Raw genomic sequence first — 18,258 nt, 5'->3', positions numbered from 1 at the left:
GCCCTGTCCTGCAAGCGCAGGTGGGTGTGTGGTGTTGCTTTTGGGCCCGGACCTCTCGCCGTCCATGTCCTCCCTCTTGGCCCTCGCCGCACGTGATGACCGTCATTGCGCAGGCCAGCCATCGGTCAGCGCAAGCTCGAAGGATACGCCTCGACGCCCCGAAGAAACAATCATGGCCCGTGTCGTCGACTTGACATGTTCGACGAAACCAGGCGGTTGAGAGTTGTCATCACGTGAGACGGAGCGAAGAACCACCTCTCCCACTCCCACAAGTCCCAAGTTGTATTCAAATCTCAAGAGTAGATGACAGTGGCAGAAATGCAGTCAGTGACATGTCTGAAAAGTCTGGCAGCTCTATCAAACATGTCTACCCCTCATCGATAGCGCCCGTCTAGGCAAGATAGGAAACTCAATCCCACTTTGGAATGAGTTCAAGTCCGCACTCGTCGCGCCTGTCTCACCAAAACCTCATCATGCAACGCCGCGCTGTCATTGGAAATGCCGACAATTTCTGGCTCTTTTCGTCACGGAATGGCTTCGACCTCACACACACTGAGCATGGCGCGAAACCTGGCTTGAATCTCAAGACGACGACGTCTTCGGTAACTCTTTCACCTGCCAAGACGGCCTTGGTCATCATCGACATGCAAAACTTTTTTCTTTCGGAAGCCTTTGGCCGCAGCAAGGGTCCCGGCCACGCTGCCGCGGATAGCCTTGTGAATAATGCAATTCCCGCGGCGCGCAAGGCTGGCGTGAGAGTGGTCTGGCTCAATTGGGGATTGACGGACGAGGACGTCAAGACCATGCCACCAGCCGTCAAGCGAGCCTTTGGATTCGAGGCCTTCGAGACAGTGCCGGCCAGCCCGTTTGAGGAACAGCCAAACGGGATCGCTGTCGACAAGTTTGGTGACACGCGACACCTCGGAGGTAGCGTGCTCCTCGAGAACGGCAAGGACGGGCGCATCTATCGCGGACTGGGCTCGCCTTGCGGCACTGTGGTGATGGATTCTGGCAAACAAGTCGACGCCGGCCGCCTCTTGATGCGGGATACATGGAACGCAGCACTCTACCCGCCACTCGACGAGGTGTACCGGCAGGGAAGTAGACTGCCCTCGACGCCGGACGTGTGGATCCACAAGAATCGGATGTCTGGAATGTGGGGCCAGTCAAGCCCACTGGAGGAATTTCTAGAAGACCAAGGGATCCGAACGTTGCTCTTCGCAGGAGTCAATACTGATCAATGCGTCAGCGGGACGCTAACCGACGCGTTTAGCAAGGGTTATGACTGTGTGCTGCTGGGAGACGGGGCCGGGACGACGAGCCCCGGATTCAGCCAGGAGTGCATCGAGTACAATGCTGCAAAGACCTGGGGCTTTTTGAGCAGCACTGACGAGTTTGCGAGGGCCGTGGACGAAATGGGGCCGCGGACATGAGGCGTTTTGGGAGAAGCAAACAAGACGGGGATGGTGGAATTGGCACCCGCAAAAGCAAGCTGCAGACTGGATGAGATGCAGAACCGCCAACCAGGTCCGTAGACAGAGTATACGACAATCGATCCGTCACATTTGGGCTTGCACGGTGCCTGACGAGAAGGTTGGGTTGTTTTGCGAGGGTCGTGTCGCAGGAGGCGTTCGGCGGAGGCGTCGGCGGAGGCGTCGCCGCAGGCATCTTGTCGCGGGAGATTTTGAGAGGACTGCTTTTTCTGGTTTCTTTGCACGAGAAATGGGACGAGAGAGCGAGGCGGGTCGTGGTAGGTCGTCGTCGAGGTCGACGAGGTTGAGGTGAAGTCGCCGAAGCGCCGATGGATACCTTGCACCTTCCGCCGGCCGTCGGTGGCCAAGCAAGCCATGCCATGCCCTTCCATGCCCGCTACCACTCCTCCCCCTACGCCGCCGCACGTCTGATGAGCTGTTCCCGATGAGCTGGAGCCTGTTGGAGCGCTTCATCGAGTCGGATCACTTCAACAATGATCCCTCACTCAGCGTAGCCTACCTCTCGTCCGTCGCCCCCCCGCAATAAACTTTCGTCCTCCAGCTAACTCCATCAGTCGCTATGCGGACCACGTTGGCATTCACTATGCCCTGTGCTCCAAGTTGCGCCAGTTCTCCTACGAGGAGATTGAATTCTTCCTACCCCAGCTATGCCACCTCCTCATCAGCGTCGAGAACGAGTCAATGGCCCTGGAGGAATTCATCATAGACTTGTGCGAAGAATCCGTCAATGCTGCCTTGCTGGTACGTTCTCCCCCCTCATCAACTTCTCTGCTGACCGCCAGACCTTTTGGCTCTTTCAAACCTACCTTCACGACCTCGCTGCGACCCCCCAGTCCGAATCTTTCAAGACCTGTCGCAGGCTTTACAACAAGGTGCAGAGCATCGTCTTTGGCGCAACCGAAGTACCCAGGAGGGAGAGGATCAAGGACAACGTCTTGCCCATCACCGTCTTGTCAAGCATCATACTCGCCAGCGTTGCGGCACCATTTCTACCCAGGCATGCCGGTCCCCTGGCGGTAGCGCAGGCACGGAAGCCCAGAGTGACGGTCGAAACCATTTCAGACGCATCCCAGACCCAGCCTCAAAAATTGTCGCGAAGCAATACGGTTGGAGATGCGCCCAAAAGGAGATCTCGACATGAGCGGAATGCGTCAGGCCCGCCGTCTCCAACATCTCCAATCTCGCGCACGAAGCTGCCGGTGCTCGAATTGGAAGGCCCTCCTCCAAAGCCTTTGGCTAAGCGCAACCTCCCGAAGCCATCTACACAAATCCTCAAAGCGACCAACGCTGAAGCGCGACTGAGTTCTGCTTCCCTCCCAGACTTTCGAAGCCAGAACATATCCCCAATACCGACGCCTCCAGCCACGGCGGGTCTCGCGCCCTGGCTCCAGAAACCCACTCGCCGACATTCCCACGATTCGAGACATGTTAGTCCGAGCGGTCTTTCTAGAGCCCAAAAAATGCACATTCTGCGCTCAAACTACTTTCGCAGCGAGACACAATTTCTGAGCGCGTTGGAGGATATTTCCAACAGATTGGTCGTCGTGCCGAAACCTGCGCGCCTGAGTGCGCTGCGGGCCGAGCTGGCTCTCATTGCGCAGGACCTCCCAGCCGAAGTGGACATCCCCCTGATTTGTCCCCCGACTCTCGAGGGTGGATCGGCCGCGCAGAGTAAGCATCATCGGATCGTGCGACTGAACCCGGCCGAGGCGACGAGTTTGAACAGTGCTGAGCGCGTGCCGTATCTTTTGATGGTGGAAGTCCTTCGGGACGATTTTGATTTTGACCCGGACACGGAATCCAATCAGAAGCTTCTGGCAAAGCTGCTCTCTGAAAAAGATACCGCCAAGCGGCGATTATTCGACATTTCCGACTCGTCGAGACCTACCATCATCCCGGAGAAGCCACCAGATTCAGGGGTTGACAGCGTATTCGAGCCCACGGATGGCGATTTGGGGAGCAAGGATTTGCTCATCAGAGATCCCGATGAGGACGAGCTCGTAAACAGTGCAAACTTGATTGCTGCAGGATACAGTAGCACAAGAAGTAGCCAAGCTCGTTCGGAGGGTACACAAAGCATGTCCATGTCAACCTCGAGGAGCTCGGATATGGGCACGAGCAGAACCAACAGCCCTGTACCCCGGAAGATGACGCTGCCATTCTCCAACAAGACCCAAGCCCCCGATCAGCCAGACTTTTCCGCTTTGGCAACACACATGCGGACGGCCGCTCAGATGCTGGCGCAGCTCGAAAATAGCAGTTCGAAACGCCCCAAGGCCGAGGTCGCCGCCATCAAAGCAAAAATCATTTCGAGCATGCAAAGTTTGGAGGAGCAGAGCTTTTACGTGGATGAAGTCAACAACGCGCCAACGTTTGACAGCATCATGGCCGAACCAAAAGCCCATCTGCACTACGACGAGGTGGAAGACGCGGCCATGGATCCCAGCGCGAGCACGAGCGCGGGCGCAGCGCGAATGGAAAACGATCAAAAGACGGGAGGTGTCCAACGCAGGGGCGACCGAGATGACCCCAGTGCTGCAACATTTGGTGAAGAGTGGACCGCCAAGAGAGAACGCATACGGCGCTCCTCGCCCTATGGGTGGATGAAGAACTGGGATCTCATCAGTGTCATTGTCAAGACTGGCGCCGACCTGCGCCAGGAGGCTTTTGCTTGCCAACTCATTCAGGTGTGCTCGAAAATCTGGCACGACGCGCAAGTGCCGGTGTGGATAAAACGCATGCGGATACTGGTGACGGGCGAATCCTCCGGTCTCATTGAGACCATTACGAACGGCGTATCTCTGCACTCCCTGAAGCGCAGCTTGACGCTGGCGAGTATTGCTACCGGCGCCAATCCCCGCAAGCGCATCGCCACCCTCCGCGACCATTTCGTGCGGGCTTTTGGTGAACCAGAGAGCGCGGCTCACATTGCTGCCGTGGACGCATTCGCCCGTTCTCTCGCCGCTTACAGCATGATATGCTATGTGCTCCAGCTCAAGGATCGGCACAATGGAAACATCCTTGTCGACAACCAGGGCCATATTGTCCACATCGACTTTGGTTTCATGCTCTCCAACACCCCGGGTAGCATGGGATTCGAAGCGGCGCCCTTTAAGCTGACGCAGGACTATGTCGATGTCCTTGGCGGGCTCACCTCCCCTGGCTTCAGTCTGTTCAAGACGCTGTGCAAACAGGCTTTCCAGGCGCTGAGGAAAGAGTCGGACCGCATCGTCATGCTGGTCGAGATGATGGGAAAAAGTAGCCAGATGCCGTGCTTTGCGGCAGGGGTGCAGCAAGCCGTGACGGCGTTGCGGGCGCGATTCATGACCCACCTGAGCAAGGAGGAGGCGGAGACGTTTGTTGAGGAGCTGGTGGCAAAGAGCGTGGGGAGCTACTACACCAGACTGTGAGTACACGCGAGGTGGATGACGTGTCGTTGCTAACCCACTTCTAGATACGACACTTTCCAGTACCGCACGCAGGGCATTTACTAGTCGCAAAAACGGAGTCGAGATACCACGGCTTGCCGAACATTGTTCTTCTTCTTCATCGCCCTTGAGCCTTTATTCTTTGCGTTGGTTCGTGCTTTCCTTCTCGCGCTCTGCATGAACGAGACGATGCAAGCGCGACAACGGCATTTGTAGTGGCGTTTTCTGGCATGAGACACTTTCCTCCCTGCAGGAGCAGCATCATCATGGACGGCATCAGGTTTATTGATTTTCACACCGCGCTCAAGACCTCGGTTTGGTTATGACAGGAGAGGAGACTTTTGGTAGCTGCGGCGCGCAGAGCAAGAGCATGAAAACTCTTTTTCTCCTCGTTTCTCATTGTTGAACTTGAAGCGTTGTCGGTAATGTGAAATCTCCAGAGCTACCGCGCTTCATTGACACGCTGCTGAGAGCAAAGTGCCCCCTGTCATCCCACTCCTCCCAAAACGATTTCATCCCGTCCTGGGCGTCAGTCTCGTCGACACGAGCCAGCCAGCCAACCTCTAAAAATCGCGGCCGCCGCCCAGTCCGCGCCGCGCCGCATACAGATTCATCAATCTCGAAACCGCCCGCGCGCATGTCCGCAAACATGATGGCCCCACGTTACACGACATGTCAGCTCCAACCTGACCCATCCACGGGTCAGCCGTGTCCGTCCGTCCATCGTCGGCAGGCGTGACTACGGTAGCAGAAGCAGAGCGAGAAGCGAACCAAGCCAGGACAGGGCTATGTAGGTACCTAGCCTGTAGGCAGGCTGCGTGCCCGCCTTACCGGACTTTCTGCTCACTGCAGCCGCCTGCCTGCCTGCTTGAAGTGGCAAACACGGTCCCGTCTTAAACCACCTACGAACCCATGGATGGTCAGCCCGCGCCGCACGCGCCGCAACGCAACGGCTTCCCGCCGCAAAGCAATATTCTGTGTTTGTCCGAGACGGACGGGTAGTCGACGCATCTGTTTCTTCCTTGTCGTTTCGTTTCCGGTTGCCTGCCTGTCTGCCTTTGACCCTCGGATGAGCGGACGCCATTGCTCGCCTGCCTGTGCTGCCGTCCATCCCGTCTCGTCTCGGCGTAGGTAAGTCGGCAAGCAGACAGGCAGGTAATAGCGCACCGGCCGCGCACTGACTGCTGCTAGCAGAGCGAGGCTGGCAGGCAGGCTACTATAGCGTCGTCGTCCGCATATCTGTATGCATGTACGTATGGACGTGTAGGGCGACTTGCAGCGGGACGGCATCGTGCATCCGGGGCGCGGGTGTAAGTGTAAGGTAAGCCGTGAAGGAAATGCGCATCGAGCCGCCGGCCAATGCCCTCAATGGCGCGTCTCGAGGCGCCTCCGGTCGAGTCGAGTCGAGTCGAGGCAGAGCTAACGGCTACGCGCTTGCATGAGCATTGTTTGAGAGCGTTTACGCGATCAGTATGTATCTAGGCGAGCGAGGCGAGGCGACTGAGTAAGGTTCCTACATGGGTATTTGCCTGGGTCGCTTGGGTGCTTGCTTGCTGACTGACTACGCTCTCCCCTGCTGCCGTATGTTGCCTACATGCGCCACACAGCTAGGCACGCCATGCCATGCCATCATCTCACTCTGATGCGCAGTCTGCCCCTGAGACGTACATCGGCTCCCCAAACGGCGTTGCGTCTATCCACAAACCCAGCTGCTTCGGCAGTCCTGCTGGCTAGCCGTCTAGGACGCTATTTTGCAGCCACAAAACCCGTCATCCCCTTTTCCTTACATACATATGCAGGATGGATATGCCGTCTGCTGTCCCAACATCCATGGACCTAGTATGGACAAAGCTGCTACACGGGTAACGTGAGAGCAGACGCATGTATGTCTGTACGTAATGAAGCCCATGCGAGATTCCACAAGCGAGGTCGCGAAGAATCCGTCTCCGCGTGCCCTGGCCCAAGAGCGGACGTTGACAGCGAGTCGCTCGTGTGGCAGTCTGGTCCATGGGCGACTCGATCAGATTACCACAAGTGCTTGTCGTAGGAAGGGAAGATGTCCGGTAGAGCAACACTGTAGTTCAGAGATCAAATCAAAAGGCTCATACAAACACCACTGCACCAACCATCGCATCTGCTGTCAGTTGCCGCCGTATCTGAACAGAAGGAACACAAAGAAAGGAAAGAAACAACTGGAGTACGGAGGTGTAATATGAAGACGATGATGCGCAGCGTTGGCGTCTCTCACCTTTACTTTCTTTTTCTTTTTCTTCATTTCGCAAACGCGTACTCGGAAAAGAAAGCACACCATCTAAATCAGTCGTGTACATACATTTCGGGTATTTTGTCGGTTACTGCGGGTGGGCGGGTAGATGATGAGTCTTTGACGCAGGAGCGTTTGTTGATGTTGCTTTTCCCCGTTGCTTTTGGTTTCGTGTTTGTTTTCCTCCTTTTTTGATGCTCGGCGAGCAGGGGTAGCAAGAGATTTTAAAAATACATCGTCAGTCTATTGATCGCGGGGTCTTCATCACTTGTTGCAAGCGAGCGAGTGAGCACTGTTGACCGGATATCCGGTTGCCTCGTTTCTGTTGCCGATACCGAGACTTGCTAAAGAGACATCCTCAAGGGAAGCTGGCTGCTGAGTTACAACAGGCTCAGCGGTGAGGTCCAAATTAAGTCAATGCAAGATGCAAGAGCCAAAAGTTTGAAGAAAAAAGGTACACATTTCGTGGTATGAATTCAGTAAGATGGCAGTAGTCCCTGTCCGACGCGCCTACAAACGCCGCCCAATGCCCCCCTCTCTTTCTTTCACATTGTAATCCAGCAGTAACTTTTGACCCCGTTTTGCTTCCGCCATCCAAGAAACCACCCTCGATTTGCCTTTGGTACGCCACTTCTCAGGCGTGGGTATTCTGACCGGACGAAACGAGCTTTGTAAAACAGCTCAAGTCGTGGTGAAGAGCGTGTCTTCCTCTCTGAGATACTCGCCAATGTCGGCTTGCCTGAATGTAGCAATGCCGGTAGGATCCAGACGTCTCGCTTCGGCAGTCGATCTAGATGTGACGCCAAATCCCTGGTACTAGTTAGTCGCAATGTTGCAGAGAATGTCGCTCAAACGTACCAGCGGCGTGTCATCCATGGCATAAACCACGACTCCCTGATGCTCGGGACAGTCCTCACTCCATCTTCCCACGTGCGCCTTCAAAACATTTCCACCGTACAAGAACGGCATCTCGCCGTTGGGCTTGATCCACACCTTGTAGCGAGCATGGGGGGCGATTGCGTCCAGAGCGGTGATGTGCAGGCGGAACTTGCCCGTCTTGGTGAACTTGCCAACACAGGTGCCGAGGGAGAGCAGGTTGAGGCGAGCGACGCTGGTGGCGAGGTTGGCAATGGATTCGCGAACGTAGTAGACGCGGTCCTTTTGAATGCGAAAGACGTAGCGTTCGTCGTGCTTGGAGTCGCCCGAGGTGACGGCAGGCGCGATGAGGTTGTTGAGGGAGCGCCCGGTGTAGTTGGCAAGCTTCTCGAAGAGCGTCTTGGTCTCGTCTTCCGTGAGAGACCGCATTTTGAGATTGCCGGGTGGGATGGTGTTTGAGATGTTGGATGTCGAAATAACTTTTTGGTCATGGCTTGGCTGCCGCCGGCAGAAAGTCTCACCGCCCTCTGATCGCGCGCGCTGCCCTGGGATTTTTTCTGGCCGCCGCGACGCCAAACCACCTCCGCAGCAGAATTTCGCCCACCACGATGCCTGCCGCCAAAAGACGCCGCTTATCGCCGCCCGAGTCGGCCGACGACAAATTCGCTACCCAAACGCCTGCCAAATCAAGGCACGGAAAAGTCACGGCTGGTTGGGACGCAGAGCAGGATTACGAGCAGCGCCCGCGCAAACACGAGAAGAAGAAGGATGCAAACAGGCTGCCAATCAAGACGCCAGATGGGTTGATTCAACAACTCGCAGTGCCGGAGCCGGAAAAGTCGGAAGAGGTGGACAATGACAGCTTTCTCGGCACATCAAGCGACGAGGGAGAGTCTGAAGAAGTCGAGGAAGAGGAGGAAACCAAACCGGTCAAGACACTGCGACAGCAAATATTCGAGGCCAAGGAAGAGCTGGCGAAATTTGCCGAGACGATCAACGAGGATCCCGAGGAGCACGTCGGCGGCTTGAAGCAATTGGCTCATATTGCGGATTCGAGCAATGTCACGATCAAAAAGTTGGCGCTGGCGACGCAGGCTGCCGTTTACAAGGACATCATTCCAGGGTATAGGATCAGGGCCATGGGAGACGATGCGTTGAAAGAGAAACTTTCCAAGGACGTCAAGAGGCTCAGGTCGTTTGAGCAAAGCTTGGTACACGGATACAAGGACTATCTTTCCGCGTTGGCAAAATGCGCAAAGAATAGCAAGCAGGATGCCCCCGAGGATTTGCGAAGCCTGGCGACTGTAGCAATCGGCTGCGCTTGCAACTTACTCCTTCAAGTCCCGCACTTCAACTTTCGCGGCGACTTGCTCAAGATTCTGGTCGACAAGCTCAGCACCAAGTCCATCGATGCAGACTTTGCCAAGTGCCGGTCAACAATTGAAAAGCTGTTTGAAGAAGACGAGGATGGCAACGCTTCGCTGGAGGCCGTCCAGATGATTACAAGGATGATCAAGGCCCGGCATTACAATGTCCACGAATCGGTTCTCAACACCTTCCTACACCTGCGCCTTCTCTCCGAGTTCTCCTCCAAGGGTTCATACGACAGGATCGACAAGGTAGAAGAAGACAGGCCGAGAGGCAAGAAGAGTTACAAGAAAGAGTTCCGCACCAAGAAGCAGCGCAAGCTCATGAAGGAGCAAAAGTCAATCGAAAAAGAAATGAAGGAGGCAGACGCCGCCGTCAGCCACGAAGAGCGCGACCGCATGCAATCCGAGTCGCTCAAGCTCGTCTTCGTCACGTACTTTCGCATCCTCAAGTCGCGAGCGCCCAGCCTCATGGGTGCCGTGCTCGAAGGCCTGGCGAGGTACTCGCACCTCATCAACCAAGACTTTTTCGGCGACATTCTCGAAGCTCTCAAGGACCTCATCACCGACGCTGAGGAGCTCGACACGGTAGACGAGGATGTGGAGAATGATGCCGACGCCGCGTCCATTGCTGCACGCAACGCCACGCGCGAGTCGCTGCTCTGCGTCATCACGGCCTTTGCCTTGCTGCAGGGTCAAGACGCCACCAAGGCGGCATCGGGGCTGCACTTGGACCTGGACTTCTTCATCACGCATCTGTACCGGACGCTGTATCCCGCGTCGCTCAACGCCGACATCGAGCTGTCGGCGCAATCGCTGCACCTCCCCGACCCATCAATCTCAACCCCGACCGCAAACAACAAAGTCAACGCCTCGACGACCGCGGTCCTCCTCCTCCGCGCCCTCTCCTCGACTCTCCTCCCCGCCAACACGGCCATCCGCGCCGTGCCGCCCACCCGCCTCGCCGCCTTCACCAAGACCCTGCTCACGGCCTCGCTCCACCTGCCCGAGAAGTCGACCCGCGCCCTGCTCGCGCTGCTCAACAAGGTGACGCGCGTGCACGGCCGCAAGGTCGCCGCGCTGTGGAACACGGAGGAGCGCAAGGGCGATGGCGTGTGGGACCCTCTGCTGGCGGGCGGCCGCGGCCGGCTCGAGGCTAGCAATCCGTTTGCGAGTACCGTCTGGGAGGGCCACCTGCTGCGGCATCATTTCAGTCCTGCGGTTAGGGAGGCGTATAAGGGGGTGGAGAAGAATGTTGTGGAGGTGTTGAAGGGGTCGTAGTGTGATGGAATATAGATACCAGGGACGTGTGTAGATGTGCACGTGGGTTGGAGACGTGGAGAAAATAAAAAGAAGCGTAAATTCTCGTTCCTCATAACGCATTCGCCATGTGTCAGCAACAGTGATCAAGACACCAAATAGGGGTGGTTCCCAACCAATCCATAGCCCAGCAGCATACCACATGATTCTCACTGCTTCCTCTGGCTGCTGCTTACCGCAAAGCAAGCAATAACAGAGCCAGTGCTTCCGTCCAATCTCGACATCCATCACACCAATTCCTACCTACTTAAGCCACCTCTTCAGCCCAGAACCAAATGTCAAAAGCTGGATTACAACGAGATGGAAGAAATAGATGGTGGCCGTCTGGTAGGCAGGCAGGAGCATAGGCGCGGCACTGTTTTACCGTTCTTGTTCTCGCGTTTGCAGTTTTGAAGCACTAAAGTGGTAGAGGTAAGGTAATCAACGCTCAGCAACAATGGCATCATCCATAGCAATACTCGCACTATGGAACTATCGGGCGGACCCCCAGACTGACAGATAAATGTCCTGGCAACGAACGAACTTCAAAGATACGTAGATCAATGTATGGACCGCTTCCCGTCATGCTAGCCTGCCAGTCTGCACAATGTAGACACATGCATATAGACATCTGTTCAACGTAGGATGATATAGATGTTTTTCGGCATCCCGTCGCGCACCCCACGCCCCCACAATGACAAAAGCAGATGATGCCGCACGCCCAGCCGTTCGCGTTCTCCCTGGTCTCCCTTCTGTTTGGATACTTAGCTAGGTAGGTATGTAGGTAAGTAGCTGCAGTGCTCGAAGAAGTGGCGTTGCATGACGTGCCGCGTCTACGCACGACGCTGAAGACGCACGCTCACGACAGCCCCCCAGAGCAAGGAGCAACCGTGGAGCGCAAAGGAAGATATATTTTTGCCCGTATAGCCTACCTGCCTGCTGGCTAGCACGCAAGCTGTTGCATCATATCCTCACTCGATTAGGAAGCATACAGACGCTGTCTAGTCCCGCCCCTGAGACCAAAAGGTGGCATACTGTAGCGTAGCGAGGCAGCCTTCCTCGTGCACTCGCTTGCAAAGGAAGAAGCGTCGAAGCAGAAAAGCCAAAACATCCAAGGACGGAGCTGGCGACTGCTTCTGCACTAAGCGCTCGGGCGGCTAAGGGCAGAGAAAGGAGCGTCGCGACCGGAAGGTGAAGAAGAGAGAAGGGGAAGAGAAGAGTGCGGTTGCGTAAGAGCGTCCCTCGTGTGCAGCTGCTGAAGAGGGAGGAGAAGAATTCCACTTGCGCGCGTCAGAGCCCATCGCATGATACGGAACGATGAAATCAGGTCCATCAGGAAGCAGTCTGGCGAGAAAAAAAGGCAAATATAGACATGGGCAAAAGACCATCAATCTTCACCGCAGCAGCCAGGCGGTCCAACTCCTGTCAAGGGCCACCGCCAACCGTAGCACGACATGGTTCCACAGCGCCTCGCCCGCATAGCCTCTGCATCGCGCACCAGCACGGCCACCAACCCCGGTATCGTCGCTGCCTCCCCAGAACCCGGACGCCCACGCAGGATCCGACGACCGGCGCGGTGGGTAGGCTGGAGCATGCGATCTCAGGGCCCGACGATGAGCGCAAAGGAGCCAAAAGCCTGCAGGAACGGGCAGAAAAGCGCGATCGAGCGATGAGGTGTGGGAGAGGGCCTTGCGCCCGGACAAGGGTCGCTGCGGCGCGCGGGCCACGGCGAGGGCGGCTGCGTGCAGCATCGTTGGCCAGTGACGGGCGCGCTGCTCGTCGCACAGGGCTGGAGGAGGTGCTTGGTGCGAGCTTTCTTCAGGCGCGTACGGTCTGGGGACCCGCGCCAATTAGCTCCGTCCCGTCTTGGGGAGAAGGCGTCGAGGGTACAGGAACATGGTTGACGCTGTGCCTTGCGCTGTCGATGATTCTTTCGGACGGTACTTTCCAATAGTGTCATGGACAGGACCGGTGGATGCATGAATCTGAAGGTCTTTCTTTTCCATGCGTCAACGGCGGATGCTGAACAGATGTAGCCAAGCCACACCCGCGATTTGATTGTGTCTATGCTGAAGATATTCGGCGGGCTGCGGTGCAACACCGAGAGTGTCCGCAGACTCTGAAGGAAAAGCTTTCCCACGACTCCACAGAGTCGACGGTCCAAGTCCTCCGCGTTCGTTTCGGGAGACGCGCGCATCGGGGGCGACCAGGGCAAGCGAGCGGATAAGCATCTCCGGCTGCAACGTGCCTATTCTGTTACAAAAGAATGAAGTCCGCAATCGCTTCAGCTCAGGCGGAAGGTTGCAGGCGGAGGGCAAACATCAGCGGTCCAGGATGCAATTGGTCGTGACGAGTCCCGCATTGATGCTCGGACGAAAACGTTGAAAATTGGCGATTCCGCTGCGACTGTCCGTCGGGTCTGTTTGACTCGGAGTTTCTCGACCGGCATCGTACAGAGGGGCTGGCGCCAGAGGCTGAAGGCCGAAGCTACACTCTCCACCCGGACCTCAACAACTCCAAGCTCTTTCACGCCATGCCGGCGATTTTCCGATGGCCTCATCATGCCAACGACACCTTTCGCCTACTCCAAAGCCCTCAACCCATCCAAAAGCGTCTTGGTTGAGCTCTCCAACGATTCCTTGGACGCAGGGTGCTCATCGACGTCGCTGGGCACAGGCTCCGGCGCAGGCTTCGCCTTGACCTCCTTCTCGCGTTGCAGCGTCTCTTGGGCCTCCTCCAAGTTGCCAATGTCACGAGCCTTGCGGAAGCCGAGCGACTTGAGCGTGTCGAGGGCAATGGCTGACCGGCGGCCAGACCGGCAGTAGAGGGTGATGTCGTCGCCTCTTTCCACGCGCGGGTCCGCTGCGAGCTGGCTGATGTTGGTGTACTCGATGTTGATGGCGCCATCGATGCCGCCCGTGGCGAACTCTTCGGGCGAGCGCACGTCGATGAGGAAGGACTTGGACATGATGGGTGCGAGAGATTTCCGAGTCGAGTCGAGTCGAGTCGTCAGTCGTCGTCGTCACGTCGGAGGTTGTCGGGGATCCAGCTGTTTCCCCACAGATTAGTCATGGCCGAGTTGGGGGCCATTGGACTGCAAACGTGCGGCAACCTAACGCGGATGAACTTTCTGCCACGACACCAAGTCAGTTCACCGTCTGCATGAATCGAAACAGCGCAGCCAAGATTCGGTCAGTTTTACGAGGCACGCGACCAACAGAAGAGCAAGGAAGGCACAAGCACAGTCAAGGGTGGATTCTCCCATCGCCGCCGCCTTTTCAGGTCGGCCAGCGTGGCTCGAGACAAGAGTAATGACAAGACCAAAATCGTCGAGCTGTCGCTCTTCACGCGCAGCTCCTACAAGCCAAACGCCGTCCCATCATGCATGCACTGCGGCACTGTTTTCCCAACGCCCAAGATCCCAAGTCATCCAACGCTACAGGACGTGACTAACGCCCAAATGATATGACGCCGAAAAAAGAAAGGAGGTATCGCGGAATGGCAGAGGAGCAATCATCTTTGCTCTGTTGAGTCCTGGATGGCTCATTAGCAAGTGTTCAAGAATGCCAGCGCTTCAAGAATGAGCTCCTTACCTCATACATCTCCATGGCCTTTTGGATGTCTTCTAGGCTGGAGCGGTCGCCGTATGCGGCGGTGAGGGCGGCGTTGCGCTCCTTTTGCTGTTGGTCGGCGAGCGTATGTGCTTGTGAGGCGGCAGGGCTGGAGTATGCGCGGCGCTTGTCGACGTAGGCAGAGACAGCGACGCCTACGATGATGGCGTTAGCAATAGTTTCGACAAGAAGCCTGGCGGAGGACTCGGAGACGGGAGGCGTGGGAGATGGGTGGCGTAACGTACCCAAGGCGAGGACGCCAGTAGCTGGCAGAGCAACTCGACGACCGAGCATCTTCACTCTTGAAGCTGCGGACGAAGGCGAGGCGACAGAGGATTGCATCTTGGCGACAATCTGGGGGTGGAAGACGGGGATTGCGGGGTGGACACGGGCGGCAGTGGAAAACGGACGGGGAGCCATGGTCGGGGTAAATAGTCGAGCGCCTCGAGAGTGGAGAGAGATGGACGTAATCAAGGCACGCTAGGACAGGTGACTGCGCGTTCCTTTGAGGTGAGGCGGCTAGCGTAGTGTATGTGGAGAGGAGGCGGTGCAATGCTGGATTGCCGTTTGAGGATGCGGAGACGACGGGGTATGAGGTCAAGGCTGTCGATCGGGATCCTCGGCTATACAAGAATCGAGATGGATTTGGATGCTGGAGATGGCAGATGACACGGGCAGAGGCTGAAATTGATATATGGCCATTGGCAGCTAATACGCAGTCGTCTGCATCTCGCAACAGTCGGCTGATGATGGGCTACTACTGCACGCAAGGCTCATCAGAGAGTCTGCATGCGCGTCTCCTGCATTGCCCGAGAATTCTTCAGGCCCAGAAAAACGAAGACGCGCCGGGTTGGACTGAATGAGCAAAGGGAGAGGCCAGCAGATGGTGGAGAGGTCATCGCGTGAGACGGCGTGGCGACTTGGCTGATTGTGGAGTGAGATGCTCGAGCGGGGACCTCCGACGCGGGAACAATGTTTTTCCTCTCCTCCAACCTCTGTTCTCCGAGTTTCACTCTTTGTTCCCCTGTCGACGTCAGCGGTCGAGACTCGCTCGCTGCCCACATTTCCATCACCTCGTCCGCGTCGCATCACCTTCGCTGACCGGTCACATCATGGCATTGAGCTGTCGAACGTCGATATGCAACGAACCCAGGGTCTAGCCTGGCAACCCTCTTCGGCAACCTCTCCACCTTTCCATCTACCAAAGGCAGGGTCCCTTTGCCACGGACCGGCCCGCCCTCGCTCATCTCATCCAGATTTTTGTCGAATGCTTCTTCTTCTTCAAAACACCTCGGAACTGTCCTTGTGCTCGACGCTACGCACAGAAGTCGGCCTCTGACTTCCACCAAATCCTTCATCGACAACACTTGAAGCTTGGCAACCCTGCTGCTCGCGAAACGGCATGGTTCTGCCATATACCGGTCAGTATTGCAAGATCTACGACCCGCCGCTTATCATGCGCCGTCTATTGGCCTCGACGTTCGAGACGGCTCCTTTTCATCACTACCCACTCTCGCCATTCATTCGCACCATTGATATCCTTTCCGTCGTCCACCAAGCCAGAGACGTCGTCAGCCACACACTGGCCTTTTTGCCGACATGGACGCATCAAATAGCCTGAACCGGCTAGCCCCCATATCACAACTCAAGATACAACTACCCCGCAACACCTTTCCTTCCGTCTGGCCAAAAAGATGCACCTGTTTTGCGCTTGTCCAATCTAGCGCCTCCGCGTTATCGGCCGGCCATGTTCATCTGCCGCCGCTGCGGCGGTCCATGAAACGGGCGTCTACACGCCACGCCACGCCTATCACTATCGCGCATCGTTGTCTTTCCGTCTACTTTTCGTGACCCAGACACCCCCTCAACCCATCGAGCCTACGTTCGTTGATGGCCCTCCCATTGCGATTCCCGCATGTCCAGCTATCGTGCTGCCATTCAACCAGTTGTGCCAAAAAACATAGCCAGCCCTACTTACGCCTCTCGCGGATCCTCTGTTTCGACAAAAGGGCAGACGCTGCGGCATAACGGCCTTCCCTGTCAGAAGCAATGCGCCGAAGCGCTCGTCAGTGAACCAGAGAAAGAGACAGCAGCTTTTTGTCTCGCCGTGACGTAGCAAGGCTCTCGCTCTTTCTCTTAGCAAAGCGCCTGTCTGACGAAGACGACGACGACGCTGAGGAACACAATCTAAGCTGATCCAAGCTCCATTGCGGCCAGTTTCCGACACGGCCCTCGAGAATGTTGAATTTGCGGGCAAGGGGACTGTCGTGCGCCTATGCGGAGGCGGCGGTTTGGTTCACTGAATGCCAAAGGTCAGTTGAAGTGTTTGCTGTGCCGCTTACTCGCCGTGTACAGGGCAGGACAGGACAGTACGCGGCCTACCTGCACCGATCAGACCTTGGTGACCGACAATTCGCGACACTCGGCGAGGAAGCAAGCACAAACTGCACCACCACCACACCACCACAGCGAGATGGGCGGCAGGGTTTGTAGTGTCTCGCAGGGTAGATGCTGGTAGGCTGCTATGCTTGAACTGACCGCCACGATAGCTATCCGCGTACAGGCAGGCTTTCTTCTCTCGTCTCTTTTTGCGCTTCCTCTCCTGTCTCTTTGTACACGGCACTGCTGTCTTTCCGCAGTGTTCTTCTCTTCCTCCTGTAGCAGGCCGTCGGCACACGATACAAAACATCGAAAACTCAGTGCAGGGGACGCAGCCGCCGTGAGTCTCTATCCACCTACCAACCTACATCAACAGAGTCTATCGATTCAGCAGATGGGACTAAGCCTCGTTGCCGCCGCCGCCGCCGCTCTCATCATCTATTTTTACCTTCCAACCAACCAACCAATTGCCTCCACCCCCTCGCCCTCCACACCTTGCTTCCATTGCTTCGTTTAGCAGGCGCATGGCTCGGCTCCGTAGGTTCGCATTATGGAAGCACTTACAAACGCGGCTCCCTCTATCTCTGTCTCTGACGCGCACGACATCTTCTGTCCGTAGTGTATGCGTGGGAAAAAATTGAATGACCCGAAGCTGCGCGGACGTAGATGTTGGTCAACCATCCGCGTGGTGTGGGAAAGGTAATAGTGGTAATGGTGGTGGAAGTGACGATTCGGGGTCGAGGTCAGGTCACGCGTCGCCTTGCACGACCTTGCATGATGCACCGCGCGCACGCAGCCGTCCCGCCCATACGTCTCCAGGCCGGTAAGAGGTAGTTCATTCGCTTTACTGGTAGGTAGGTACTGTATACGCGACCCACGTCACCGCTCCTCTCCTCGCACGCACGCACGTAGGTATTTATCCAGCTGCTGGATTGGGGTATACATAGGCGAGAGATTTTCCGTCAATGATTTTCACCTTGTCGATCTGTGTACGTACGCATTGACAGACATCCTATACCGACGGAAAATAAAGACGTTCTTTTGAATTTGCCGACGGGTTGACGGACAGACGGACGGACGGACGGCGCTTATATCTGAAGCCAGCCATTCAGCCAGCCAGCAGGCGAATCGCTTCTCTTTGTATCCGGGCTTCGACTGCTGTTTCTCCTGCTGCGGCTGAACAGTCAACGCGACAGGACGATTGATTGATTGAGGGAGCGCGGAAAGCAGTAGGGAAGAAGGCATTCATTGCCATCAACCACCCATCATCCACCATCGTTTATCAAGGCCAACCGCCAACCACCTCGTCTATCCTCGGGTCCGTGCGCGACCATCCCCAAACACTCCTCTCATCTACGCATCCTAAGCGAGCGGCCCAGAAAGGAACCGTCTGCGCCGGGCACGGGCAACCTGCGACGACAGGAGAAATAAGTGGGGCGTTTGCTTTTTTGAGCGCGCTTACTCGCTCGCTTGAGGCTCGACCAGAGGAGCGGACGGACGGACAGACGTGTTTGGAGTGCTGCCTCGTTCACTGAAGCGCGC

General features: G+C 56.4%; 7 protein-coding genes across 7 annotated transcripts; 4 read left to right on the top strand and 3 right to left on the bottom strand.

Moving 5' to 3' along the window:
- The first annotated feature begins 300 nt into the window (after window positions 1-300).
- J3D65DRAFT_640435 (Isochorismatase-like protein) lies at window positions 301-1,821 on the top strand. Its single transcript, XM_066801791.1, has one exon. It carries the CDS (start codon window positions 426-428, stop codon window positions 1,431-1,433), a length of 1,008 nt encoding a protein of 335 aa, XP_066650421.1. The 5' UTR covers window positions 301-425; the 3' UTR covers window positions 1,434-1,821.
- Window positions 1,676-5,152, top strand: J3D65DRAFT_148486 (phosphatidylinositol 4-kinase-like protein PIK1). The gene is made up of 4 exons (XM_066794064.1): window positions 1,676-1,997; window positions 2,048-2,234; window positions 2,276-4,899; window positions 4,948-5,152. The coding sequence occupies exons 1-4, from the start codon at window positions 1,918-1,920 to the stop codon at window positions 4,985-4,987; spliced, it is 2,931 nt and encodes a 976-aa protein (XP_066650420.1). The 5' UTR covers window positions 1,676-1,917; the 3' UTR covers window positions 4,988-5,152.
- Window positions 5,153-7,499: 2,347 nt separating this feature from the next.
- On the bottom strand, window positions 7,500-8,514 carry J3D65DRAFT_640422 (60S ribosome subunit biogenesis protein Nip7). Its single transcript, XM_066801790.1, has 2 exons — window positions 8,043-8,514; window positions 7,500-7,994 (listed from the first exon to the last, which is right to left on the bottom strand). Exons 1-2 carry the CDS (start codon window positions 8,487-8,489, stop codon window positions 7,866-7,868), a joined length of 576 nt encoding a protein of 191 aa, XP_066650419.1. The 5' UTR covers window positions 8,490-8,514; the 3' UTR covers window positions 7,500-7,865.
- A 139-nt stretch (window positions 8,515-8,653) lies between these two features.
- Window positions 8,654-10,799, top strand: J3D65DRAFT_640421 (nucleolar complex-associated protein-domain-containing protein). The gene has a single exon (XM_066801789.1). The coding sequence runs from the start codon at window positions 8,669-8,671 to the stop codon at window positions 10,706-10,708; it is 2,040 nt and encodes a 679-aa protein (XP_066650418.1). The 5' UTR covers window positions 8,654-8,668; the 3' UTR covers window positions 10,709-10,799.
- Window positions 10,800-13,490: 2,691 nt separating this feature from the next.
- J3D65DRAFT_526826 (Rhodanese-like domain-containing protein) lies at window positions 13,491-13,694 on the bottom strand (the record flags this gene model as incomplete). Its single annotated transcript, XM_066796648.1, has 1 exon — window positions 13,491-13,694. A coding segment is annotated over one exon (204 nt), but the record flags the coding sequence as incomplete, so codon positions are not given.
- A 205-nt stretch (window positions 13,695-13,899) lies between these two features.
- Window positions 13,900-14,987, bottom strand: J3D65DRAFT_640416 (uncharacterized protein). The gene is made up of 3 exons (XM_066801788.1): window positions 14,583-14,987; window positions 14,320-14,492; window positions 13,900-14,260 (listed from the first exon to the last, which is right to left on the bottom strand). The coding sequence occupies exons 1-3, from the start codon at window positions 14,755-14,757 to the stop codon at window positions 14,240-14,242; spliced, it is 369 nt and encodes a 122-aa protein (XP_066650416.1). The 5' UTR covers window positions 14,758-14,987; the 3' UTR covers window positions 13,900-14,239.
- A 30-nt stretch (window positions 14,988-15,017) lies between these two features.
- On the top strand, window positions 15,018-16,103 carry J3D65DRAFT_147905 (uncharacterized protein). The gene is made up of 2 exons (XM_066794057.1): window positions 15,018-15,544; window positions 15,594-16,103. Exons 1-2 carry the CDS (start codon window positions 15,278-15,280, stop codon window positions 15,951-15,953), a joined length of 627 nt encoding a protein of 208 aa, XP_066650415.1. The 5' UTR covers window positions 15,018-15,277; the 3' UTR covers window positions 15,954-16,103.
- Window positions 16,104-18,258: the final 2,155 nt, after the last annotated feature.

This window comes from Phyllosticta citribraziliensis (assembly GCF_038025025.1).
Source record: "Phyllosticta citribraziliensis strain CPC 17464 chromosome Unknown J3D65scaffold_14, whole genome shotgun sequence".
Classification (NCBI taxonomy): domain Eukaryota; kingdom Fungi; phylum Ascomycota; class Dothideomycetes; order Botryosphaeriales; family Phyllostictaceae; genus Phyllosticta; species Phyllosticta citribraziliensis.
The sequence above is the reverse complement of the archived record's forward strand: the minus strand, read 5'-3'. Positions and strand labels throughout refer to the sequence as shown.